Raw genomic sequence first — 12,529 nt, 5'->3', positions numbered from 1 at the left:
AATTACGGCTGCCAAGCTACAGCTGGGGTAATAATATCCAAGTCCTTTGGAAGCGCATAGAGACATTATTCATAATCGTGATATGCGCTATACAAGAACTGTTTATTATTATTATTATTATTATTATTTTCTAACATACCCAAATTCACTCCATACTTTCCAACCAGAAGTTTTAATAACAACCCAAAAGCTTGCTGGACATAGCATTCAGTAAAAGAGGATTCCAAATACTGTAGTTCAATCATCACTATAAACTGGTTAGAGGAAAAATCATTAATTGGTTCCCTGGAAAGAGTCATCCGTGAATTTATATCATTTCAGTGACTAATATCAATTTTCAAAGAAGTGAGGTTTTTTATTAATTAATCATAATGAATTTATTTATTTATAGGCAATCATTATTATTCAGTGAAAATATTAATATAGTTTTATTGGACCTATTCAAAACATTGGTAGCCCCAATGTTAAACTTTAACAGACTTGTCATTTGACCCCAACTAGACTGGTGGGGTGCAGACCTCAAAAATTTGCAAGATATTAAAGTCCAATTGCAACATTTCCCAGTACATTTCCCAACTCATAGCTTTCAAGTCTCAAACAACCTATGTGACCATAATTGTGAAATAAATATGCAGTTCCGCAAGCAAGCATGATTTAAAATGGCTCAATAGCTATCTGGGGTAGAATTTCAATATACAATATTGCATACGCTTTAGCAAGCATTCATTCGTAAGATTTTTTTCTATGACTTCTCAAAATTACTTAATTATTTGATTCTGAGGAGGGCTCTCAAAGAATGCTGATCCACATATGGCCATATAAGCTACCAAAAAAAATAGCCTGGCCTTGTTAGCATTAACACATTGACTAAGCGTTGGAGTGGAGCGTTGTGGCCCAGTGGATTAGTCTCCGCACTTTGAATGGCGTAGTTTCCTTCAGCAAGAAATTAATCCACATTGTGCTGCACTCAACCTAGGTGAGGTGAATGGGTACCTGGCAGGAATTTATTCCATGAAATGCCGAGCGCTGGAAAGGCTGCTTGAGCTACAACCGGGGTAATCATATTCAAGTCCTTTGGAAGCGCATAGAGACGTTATTCATAATGGGTTATGCGCTATACAAGAACTGACTATTATTATTATTATTATTATGCTACACTGTAAATGAAATAAAAATGAAAGTTTCTCTTACTATGCATAGTTGTATCCTTGTTCATCATGTCTTCATCTATGTCTTGTTTAATGATGATGATGGTTTGACCTAGTATCAACAAATTGACAATAGTAGAGACAAATGAAGAAAAACCTTGCTTGTCTATAAATCCTTAAAAAAGACATTGCAACAATTTGAAGGAATCTTGCTATTCTATCTAAATTGTTTAATGAATAAGAAATCAGAGATATATATATATATTCTTGTTAGTAAAGTGTTTACTTTTATCATCAAATTGTTGAGTATATGCCTATTTAGTAATATATATATATATATATATGTGTGTGTGTGTGTGTGTGTGTGATATATATATTGCTGAACAGCAAAATGCCTAAACAGATACCTATTCATGAGCATAAATGTTTAATGTTTCATTTGTGAACTGATGAGCTTAATTTCTTTTCATGTGTTTGCATACTGTAACTTACATGTAAGATTGGAAGAAATCATGTAAGTGGTAAACACTTTACTAGTTAACATGAATATTAGTATGTGGGACTAGAGTGAAATTTCATGGTATCTTTTGAAGAGTTTTAAAAGGTGAAGAAATAAAATATCATCATTGGTTTTAACATATTTTGTCAATATCATACATATAATTAACATACACGAAAATCAAGTTAAAAAATTATTTGTCCGGGGGTCAAACTCAAGGTCAAGGTTAAGGTCAAAGGTCACGACCTTATAAATCGCTCCAATACATTATTTGATGCATGTTTTGGATTCCTCTCTGAATTTCCTAATAAATGGTACCAGTTTCATTAAAATTGGTCAACACATTACAACGCAGTGGCCATTGAAATTTGAAGGTCACGCCCATTTTTGTCAAAACAAGGAGAAAAGGGCGGGCCGTAGCGCGAGAACCGAAGGACCAATTGGACTTATTTTTTTGTTTTGTACATGGGCCATGGTGAATTTTATGTGTACCAATTTACAACGAATTCTGAGACGGTTGGGTGCAACCACGGGGTGAATCCAGATGGAATGACCCTATGGTATTATTATGCAGTATTTCTTGTATTTAAACTCTGAAAATTTAATAGAAAAATATTTGTGAAAATGGAACTGAAAAATTCTCTTCCTATGGTTGCTGTACAAAATTTAAATTGTCTTAAAAAGGAAAACTATCTTGTCTTAACAGTATGTGAAAAGTTCCCCACATACAGACACAACCAGTGTGTTTATGTTCATCATCTTGAAGCATCACTTAGAAAAAGAAGAAGAAAACAAAAATCAGATTCCTCCCCTCCTAGGTCAAGCACTGGGTGGAGACATACCCCCCCCCCCCTTACCACCAGCAAGCCTCCTCCCCACAACAGAACACCGGCAATGGCGGCAGAAGCCCAAAATTTTAGGGGGGACAACAAAAAAATGTTGACAAGCACAAAAAAAAGGTTATCAACTCAACATTTTAGGGGGGGAAGCAGGAAACGAAATTCAAATTCAATTCAGGGGGGGAACGTCCCCCCCCCCCCCCCCCCCGCTTCCGCCGCCTATGAACACCGGCCATAAGTATAAACACAATGAAATACTCCTGAAGATGACAAGAACAAACTTGTCGAAATGTTGAGTTTGGATGGTCCTATTCAGGACATTTGCCCAAGAAAGATGCATGCATGGTGTTCTGTGAAACCTACTGCACTATGAAATACTAAAGATTTACCAACCTTGCTCTTGTTCATATGATACATCTGCACATTTTCCTTCTCCTTCTGTGCCCAAGAGATACTCGCAACCACCAGTTTCCTGCTTTACATCCATGCTATCTGCATACAAGTTTGATGATATTCACATATTTTAGTTAATGTGTGTTTGATAAAGATATTATAACCTTCAAAGAAAAGCAGAGTCTACAGTAGGGGCGTTGTTCTGTAAACATTTCTTGTCTAGGAAATGCCAAAGATACCTTTGCTAACCAAGACAAATTATGTCCTGATGAAATGAATATTTCAGAATTCTCTGGAATTCTTCTCTCTGTTTTTTAAGAACTCTCCCTGTGAGGCTTGAATAGCAGTTACAGTAATTGAGATTATGTCAAGCATGTGAAAAGTTTTGGTATTAGGATTAATTATGTAATAATACTTGAGTTTTATCAAATATTCTAATCTTACAAACGGCTACATGGCACTTGCTCGGCAATAATTGCTCAAGTGGAAAATCTATGTAACCAAACCTTAACTCAAACCTCCAAACTAAATAAACAGTAATCCTTATTTTACATTATTCTGAACCAAAACGCTATTACAATCCCGACTCAAGAGTCGTGAACGATAAAATCATTGATGAAAATGTGAAGTAGGTCAAGGGGTTTCGCCGGTATTGCGATCTCGAAATTCTATTCCGATCCATGAATGTGCACTGTGCTGGAAAACCGTTCTGAAAAGTGTGACCTAACTTCGCGGACCAAAGTATTGTGGAGATTTAAACAAAAACTCAAGCTCAAAACAGTAGAGGCGCATGGCCAATATGGGAGACTCTCTCCAATAAGGGAGACAATCTCCAATATTGGAGACTTGCTTTGCAAAAGAACAAAAGAAACAACACCAACAAAAGCATAATTTTTTCCACCCCAAATTTTGTCCCACTGAGCTGAGGTCAGAACTTCACTCAGAAGCCCATTTGTTTTGTGTGTAGATGACAACAAAAATCCTTATAAATAAAAACAAAAGTAGATGGTGTATTTTTTAAGTAGACGGTGAAAAGGGGTATATGGGACATTGTCTCCCTTATTGGAGACTTGCTTTGCAAAAGAACAAAAGAAACAACACCAACAAAAGCATGATTTTTTCCACCCCACATTTTGTCCCACTGAGCCGAGGTCAGAAGCCCATTTGTTTTGTGTGTAGATGACAACAAAAATCATTACAAATAAAAACAAAAGTAGATGGTGTATTTTTTAAGTAGACAATGAAAAGGGGTAATTTTTCATGAGGAATCTGCTTATCACATTTTTATTTGCCACTAAGGTATCCATTTGCAGCAAATGTAAACAAAGAAACTTGGTCTCCCAAACTGGAAACTGTCTCTGAAGTTGGATACCAAAATTCTCTATAAAAGTCTCTGATATTGGAGATAATCTCTCTCATATTGGCCGTGCGCCTCTACTGCAAAAGGTGAGATATTTATATCAGATTGTCGACAAAATGCTATAGTCTAGAATCAGTCAGTACCACATTGAACTCACATTTTTTATGATATCTGCTTGCAAAATGATATTATCGTGCTTGTCGAGAATATCAGATTTCTTTGGAATGGGCGCAATTTCTTTGGAACGGTGACAATTAATGCTGATCTTTTGTAAATATTTTCATGAATACTGAAGTCATCCTAAATGAAATTATGCCAAAGGGTAACTTTAGGTCGTTTTTCATGTTGATGATGTCAGATTTTAAGAACATTGGCTAGTTTTTGAGATAAATGACAGTCCACGAAGTGTGGACACACGCACTCATCGTACGAACAAAGTTATATATAAACGGTAGCCAATATATGATCACACTCGAAGTTTGGACTCACTACCATACGTCTGGAAATTGATTTGAAGGATAGGAACACTGCACTGGCGGATCCCAGGGGGGCACCCCAAATAAAAGGGGAAAAAAAATAAACTATGCACTTTCCTCGATTACATGGATGGATCGGATGAAGGTCTCTTGTGACACACCCAAGGGTTCATTACATGCCGCCGCGCACAGAAAAATCAAGCCATAGAAGTTGTGTGTTGTGGACCCAAGAAGTAGTACTACAGTACCAAGAAGTGAGATCCCAGCACGGGCGACCCACTAGTTAGAAATCCACTGCCAAACGCGGTTCGTGGTGCGAGGTTAGTATACTAATACTAATACTAACCTCGCAATACGTGCTTGTGCTTGTGACACAGAATCCTGACATCGAGGCACAAACTGGACCCTCAAAAAAAGGAAAAGTTAGACCTCTATGTCGCGTTCGTTCTCAGTATCCGTCGGCCATTTTGTTTTCAATTTTGACAGAAGAACAAACGAGACAGAACTTTTCAGTTTTCCTTATTTTGAGGGTCCAGTTTAGTCAGGATTCTGTGTCACGATAGACCTTGATACATGTAATCGAGGTAAGTGCACTTTTTTTTTTTCCCCCATTTTATTTGGAGTGCTAGTACTAGTAGTAGTATTGGGACCCCATTTTGAAGAGTATATGTCTGCCCACTCATCCTACGAACGAGGTTATAACTTATAATACTTTTACATTTTTAAGAACAAATTTTGTCTATGAGTACGGCTCACATACCACTAGTCCCATCCCCTACCTTTTGCTGTATGGCAAATGGTCGGGGATGACTAGTGTGTCTGGCTAGTAATAAGTATTACACGGACGAGCCCTGGGCTCCTGCCCGGGAAGCGGGGCGGAGCTCCCTGCTGGGTTACGCCGCCCCGGCCCCCGGCCTTCCCGATCAGGCACTGTCGACGTCAAGTTGGTCAAACAGTCAATATTTTAAAATCTCGCTCGATCTCCATCTCTCTCTCTTCCTTAATCCACAAGTTTACTTACCTCAAAATGAAATCGATATTTTCCCCAAATCCCAAATTCTAGAGATGATCATGAGACCTAACAACACCCTAAACTTCAGCTTAACGTTAGCTTGTTCAGCTCACTTTTTCAACAGCTCCATGAGCGTGCATGAACCAGCTCCATTTTCAGCTACGTCATGACCCTCTACGGCCGTTTGCAACCAAGGCCAGGGGATTACCCTTTACGAGAAATACACATGTGGACTGTCGCCATTTGTAATCACAATAATTCCAATGTATCTACTCCACCGAACTCTCTACCCATGTACATGATGTAGCATACTTTAATTTCTTCTTTTTGTTATAAGCGTTAATTATCAGTAAATCCTTCCAAACTTTTTTCCATATCTCAATTTTCTAGCTTCTCCCTTGTTCCCCCCCCCCCTCTCCCTACCAAAAGATCCTGTCAAAACCAAAATAAGACACATAATAATAGCATAGTCACAGTTTAGGAAAATATTAAATGTTTTATTTCACATTGGATAAGAACAAACAACCTCTATATAGCATTCTTAAATTTTGATAAGCAAATTAAACAACCTGGATGGTTTTAGGGCCCTAATAACATTCCTGTTATGAGCTACAAGGTTAATGTATTCACTCCTAATTCGCATACAACCAGTTTTTCTACTAAAAATTTGGTCTAGCTAATTACAATATAGCCCATTAACCATCATCTGATTTCCAGTTAGGTTACACCAAATAGTCTAATATCTACTAAGTGTATAGGCTGTTAGACGAACTCCCAGGGGAGGGGCAGTCAAATATATTGCTCTACACATGCATGACCCCAAAAATGTGTTTAAAGGGGTGTTTTCTCAGTTTTCATGTGCACTCGTTAAGGGTATTTTCAAGAAATAGGGTGCTTTTGAAAGATTGGTCAATGATTAATTGCATGGCCAAATCTTTTTAGGGTATGTTTTTCCCTAAGCTTTTCCCCCATGTTCATATTCTGGCAACAACTTGTTTGGGGGCCAAAATGTGTAAATAAAGCCTGCGAAAAAACTTGTTTATGGGGTTATTTTGAACACAGAGAAAAAGCTTGTTGGGGGTGTTTGGAAATAATTTGGTCACGCATGTGTACAACAATACATTTCGCTGGATCTGAATCCTAGAATTCTGAAAATAACAAGGCAAAAGCAATTTTGTGTCTCGCCCACTTATGAAAATGACCAGAAATATCGTGATTTGCGAGGGCACGGAAGAGAATTATATCGAAACTTCATTGTGAAATGACTGGAATGGAATAACACTTGTCATAAGAGCCTTGCACCGTTGCACGTAAACTTTAATGTTGACCTGAAAATGACCTTTGACCTTACCATGTGACCTTTGACTGCAGCATATTATGCAGGTCCCCCAAGTCCATCTACCATCCAAGTTTGGTTGAAAAGCGACTTACGGTTGCGGAGTTAGGTGTCCTAAGAGAGTCTTGCATGTAAACTTTAACGTTGACCTGAAAATGACCTTTGACCTTACCATGTGACCTCTGACTGTAGCATAACATGCAGGTCCCCCAAGTCCATCTACCATCCAAGTTTGGTTGAAAATCGACTTACGGTTGTGGAGTTATGTGTCATTAGGTTTGTGACGGACGGACGGACGACGGACGACATTTGGATCCCTAAGTCTCGCCTTCACCTCCGGTGGGCGAGACAAAAATTGATTGAAAGTAACATTTCAGACTAAATTGACTTTATACACAAATCAATCAACAGTAACATACTTTGGGCAGATTTTATAGTCTTTCCTCAAACTCTGTCCTGAATATAATCTAATACTCAAGAAAAATAAACCATTCACATTAGTATTTATAATGTACAGTGGCAAGAGATCAAGTTCATATAATTACAAGTAGATATTTTAATAAGTTAGAAACCAACCACATAACAAAATATATAATCAAAGGCTACAGTTTCACAAAGAACAAAGCAACTTAAAGATAAAGTTTCAACACCAGTTGTGGTAACGATCTCAAGGAGTTCAAAAAATTCCAATAAAATTACCAAACCACCCTGGTGTTTGTATGTCTAAATAAAAAATATATGCCAAATGGCTCTAGAAAAAAATGTGTAATTGCAGAAAAATGAGCAAAATAAGCATAGAATTCCATAAAATATCAGGTACTTTTCCAAGCAATATATATATATATATACACTGTCCAACATATGCCTTTTTGTGTAAGAATTATCGGTTTTCAGCTAAGATTTCATGATTTCAAAAAGATGAGTTAATTTCAATTCACCAGATCTGGAGCTATGAAAATTTGTGGTAATTGACCTTGATTTTAAAAACTTTCTCATGGCGTGTTTTCCTTCAACAAGTAATGTTGTCCACACTGCTGCACTCGACCCAGGTGAGGTGAATGGGTACCCGACAGGAGTAATTCCTTGCATGCACTGTGCGCCGGTGATGGTAGCTCGAGCAAAAGCCGGTTTAATAATAGCAGCGCTTTGTATCAGGCAAAAGCGCTTTACAAATCCAGCTATTATCTTTTTTAAATATTTTGCCGCAATTACTTTCTAATCTCAATGGTAAACCGAGTTTGCTCTTTCCCAAGACGTCTCTGTTTATACAGGCATTTGCAAATACTTTTCCCAGAGTCTGGGATCAGCAAATAATTATCAGCTCCCCAAGAAAGCTGACATCCATCTGACTTTGATGTGTAATCTCACTTATGAACACCCATGTACTCTAAGCATGATCTGACGACGGTTCCATGACATTTGCTCCGGCGACAATTGATCTGCTCTTAATTCCACACACTAATCGAATGACCAACTTCAACCCTGGATTTAACACTATACCCTACCCTAACATAGAACCCTATTGCAACCCTAACCCTACATCTTAGACGAAAATAAGCCCAGAGCAATTGTCGCTGGAGCAAATGTTGTGTCACCCTGACGAATGCAGAGATGCAAGATGCTACACACATATGACAATAAAAGCATGATTTTAGTTCAGACTTGAATCTGTGTGAAACACCTCATTAGCATCTCAAGTAAGAAATTCATCCAGAGAGTTGTAACAGGGAATTCCTGGTTGCTAAAATTTCTGGATATTTTCCACTACTCATAGGTTGAAATAAATCATGTCAGTAAATTTCATTTTCAATACATGTAGTACACACAAATTAGAAACAAATGGCAGGTATGGGCTATGATTACTAGTACTTCATACAATAATAATGTCGACATACAAAATATTATAAAAATATAATTTTTTATGGGTTTTCTTTAATACTAGGCCTAAACAGCTCATGGTTGTTGCTATGATTTAGGCATCCTACAAGTTTTATTTAATAATATGTTCCATTTGTATAGCGCAGCTACTATAATTGCATATACTATACTGCGCTTGATACTTGGCATCATAATTACCCTGGCTGTAGCTGAGCTGCAGTATAGGCGCTAAAGCGTTCAAGGGATAAATAAAGGACATAAGATAATGTATTCAAATTATTCGCATGAACAGTGGACTCAAATCACACATAGTGTAGAGTGTTATACACTTTATATAAGGTACAGTGAATCTAAATCAGAACCAAAACAAACCATACAAACTGAGATACGTATACATGTAGAACAAGGGTGTGTTCATGCTTCCATTGCGAGGACAGAATCAGCATTTTCAAACATCGTTTCAAAACGCTGATCGTAAACGAGGTTCTGGGAGTGCTATTCATGCTTAAAGGAGAATGCAACCTTTGGAACAAGATAGCTGGTGTGAAAACAGAAAAAACAAAGAAAAATATCAATAAAAGTTTGAGAAAAATCTGACAAATAATGAGAAAGTTATGAGCATTTGAATATTGCAATCAGTAATGCTATAGAGATCCTCAAATTGGCAATGCGACAAAGATGTGTGATGTCACTTGTGAACAACTCTCCCCATTACTTTAGTATATATTTCACTTAAATTGCCTCTTTTATTACATCTATCAGTAGATCATGAGTTCTTTCTATAGAAGGGCATGTAATACAGATTTTTAAAGAATACATCGTGGATAAAGAGTTTGTATCACCACAAGAACAAGCAGAGACATTTTGAGGGTATTTTATAGTCCATCAAAGGGAAAGTTGTTCACATGTGACATCACACATCCTTGTCGCATTGCCAATAGGAGGATCTCCATAGCATTAGTGATTGCAATATTCAAATGCTCATAACTTTCTCCTTATTTGTCCGATTTTTCTCAAACTTTCTTTGTTCTTATTCTTTGATTTTTCTGTTTCGACGCAACCTTACTTTTTTCAAAGGTTTCATTCCCCTTTAATAACTTTTCAGAAGCGAAATCATGAACTCCAGCTGGCTTCGATCGTAATTTTTGTTGAGCAGGAAAGCGAGGTCAAATTGGGTGCACCCTTTTTCGAAAGTTTTTTTTTCCGAGTATTGTTATGGGGAAGGTACATCGACTCATATTCAAACATCGAACAATTTGCGATATTTTAGTCATTGCATGGAGCTACTTGACATAACCATATAATTTCCACCATGGTGAGGATAATAGTGAGATGAAAATAAAGAAAGTTAAAAAGTATACATCATATTTATATTTATTTATGCTACTAGGGCATCTGGCCATGTCTCCTCATAATAACTCATGTTCCAGGTTTTTTTTTATTTAAATCCCTCAACATTCATCGTGATGACAAATTGGAAGAGTAATACTAGTGATAGTATTTAAATCAATACTCACACATGCAAATGTAGCAAGGGAGATGAGAGGTAATTCCATGGAGGTAACATGCGATCATGGAGCAATGCGACTGTATTTGCCCGCGGATTTTCATTTCACCGGAAGCATTTACAGAATGACGTAATTTAAGCATGTTTACGATCGTGGTTCTGTTTATACTTCCCCAGAAAGCCTGATTCTGGTCAAACAACGTTTACAAATGCACCTTTTTGTGAGTTTACGATCAGCGTTTTGAAACCTCCTTTAAATGAAAGTAAGCATGGACGCAACCATGTTTTGGACTAATCACGTATGGAAACGCTGATTCTGGCCTGAAAAGTGGAAGCATACACACGGCCTCAATAGCACAAGCTGCACTAACAAAAGTTCAAATCATATCTTTGAAAACATCCCAGAAAATGTTTAACTTAAAATAATATATGAGTCACACCTCCAAATAATGCATGATTAATACATATAAAGGATTACAATCAGTGATAGCAAATTTGGGCTCTTTCCAAATCTCGAAAATGGCTGTAATCTACAAATAGTTTTGTGAAACACCACCCAGAGAAGACAGTGACCTTTGACCTCAATTATGGAGAGCCAATGACATCACATTTTTTTAATAGTAAAAAATACACAATGATCACCCAAAAAAAATGCATGCTGATTGGTCAAAGTAAACAGAGTGCACACTACCTTTACTCTCTTGACAGCATATTGAGCAATATACACAATAGGAATCTACTATTGCACTTCTAAACATACAAGTAGGGCCCTGATAATAATACCTCGTCACTTCTAAGGAGTTAAAACAGTGTGAGTAGGCTCCACTCTAAACCAAACACACTTGCTTATGCTGCAGTCACATTTCCCCTATAGCGGCTGTACAGCGAGTCGAAAACAGTCGTTTTATTTAGTTTTATTCAAACCCCCTGTATGTAGCTGGTACAAAAATGTTAAAACGGCTGTTTTCGACTCGCCGTACGGCCGCCGTAGGGGAAATGTGACTGCGCCATTGACCTGTTGGAGACTAAATGATTTGCTGTAAAGTTTCCAATGACCCCAGTCCGCATATTGGTTCCATGACATTTGCTCTGGCGACAATTGCTCTGCTGTAAATTCCACACACTAATCGAATAACTAACTTCAACCCTGGATTTAATACTATACCCTATCTAATCTTACACCTAACCCTAAACCTAACCTAAAACCCTATAGAGTACCGAAGCGATGATGTCAGTTGCCATGGTGTCATGGCGGCCTGGTTCTAAACAAATGAACCCGCCGAATGAAAGCATGTGTTTTTCATAGGAGAAAATGCCTTGCTATCGGAATATGATCGCTTGCAACCTATTTTTCAGACAAACAAAGGTGTACAGACGATCGTCAGCTGTGACTCTGTTTATAGAACCAGCCCGCCATGACACCATAGCAACTGACGTCACACTTCGGTACTCTATTACAACCCTATCCCTTCACCTTAAGAAGAAATAAAGCCCGGATCAATTGTCGCAGGATCAAATGTCGTGTCACCCACATATCATATGTAGGCCGAGTCTCCGATGATGGGTTAAGGCCACCGCACACCTTACGACCCGACTGGTCATCAACTGGCTTGCGACTGAGTGAGGGGAGATGTGACCTCACAGCTCTTGTCAGCTTGAGCGTCGCAGACCGGTCAGAGACAAGTTGCAAGGAAAATCGGAAGGATTTAACATGTCGAATCCTTATGACTGGATCGCAAGCTCAATCCAACTTCCAGCAAATCAGACAGCAGAGTTGCACGACGCGTAAATGATAAACAACGCGCATACGCAGTAGTAATTAAGCGCACTTTCTCAGTTGCTATGCCAAAAAGCAAAAAGCGCATGCGTGAGTCGCAGATCGGATCGCAAGGTGTGCGGTGTCGAGGCTTATGACTACCTTGCGATTCATCTCCCCTCACTCAGTCGCAAGCCAGTCGCAGACCAGTCGGGTCGTAAGGTGTGCGGTGGCCTTTAGACATGTAAAAACTTGATACAATTACAGTATGTTCAGGGAGAGAGACTTCCAAACAATGATTTCACAACCTGTTTTTCCTTTCTTT

The 12,529-nt window shown here is 38.2% G+C and overlaps 1 protein-coding gene across 23 annotated transcripts in view; it reads right to left on the bottom strand.

Moving 5' to 3' along the window:
• Positions 1-5,885, bottom strand: part of LOC129272702 (zinc finger protein 605-like) — a 38,015-nt gene extending 32,130 nt beyond the window's left edge. For 21 of the 23 annotated variants that reach the window (XM_064107275.1, XM_064107267.1, XM_064107282.1 and 18 more), the window contains exons 1-3: positions 5,737-5,885; positions 2,880-2,978; positions 1,192-1,260 (exon numbers count right to left, since the gene is read on the bottom strand). In XM_064107275.1, the coding sequence (XP_063963345.1) occupies positions 1,192-1,260; positions 2,880-2,973 (163 nt within the window). In that variant the 5' untranslated portion in view covers positions 2,974-2,978; positions 5,737-5,885. The remainder of the gene's footprint in view (positions 1-1,191; positions 1,261-2,879; positions 2,979-5,736) is intronic. The other 2 variants (XM_064107292.1, XM_064107269.1) reach the window with 2 other exon arrangements.
• Between the last annotated feature and the right edge of the window lie 6,644 nt (positions 5,886-12,529).

Source organism: Lytechinus pictus, chromosome 12 (genome assembly GCF_037042905.1).
Source record: "Lytechinus pictus isolate F3 Inbred chromosome 12, Lp3.0, whole genome shotgun sequence".
Lineage (NCBI taxonomy): Eukaryota > Metazoa > Echinodermata > Echinoidea > Temnopleuroida > Toxopneustidae > Lytechinus > Lytechinus pictus.
The sequence above is the reverse complement of the archived record's forward strand: the minus strand, read 5'-3'. Positions and strand labels throughout refer to the sequence as shown.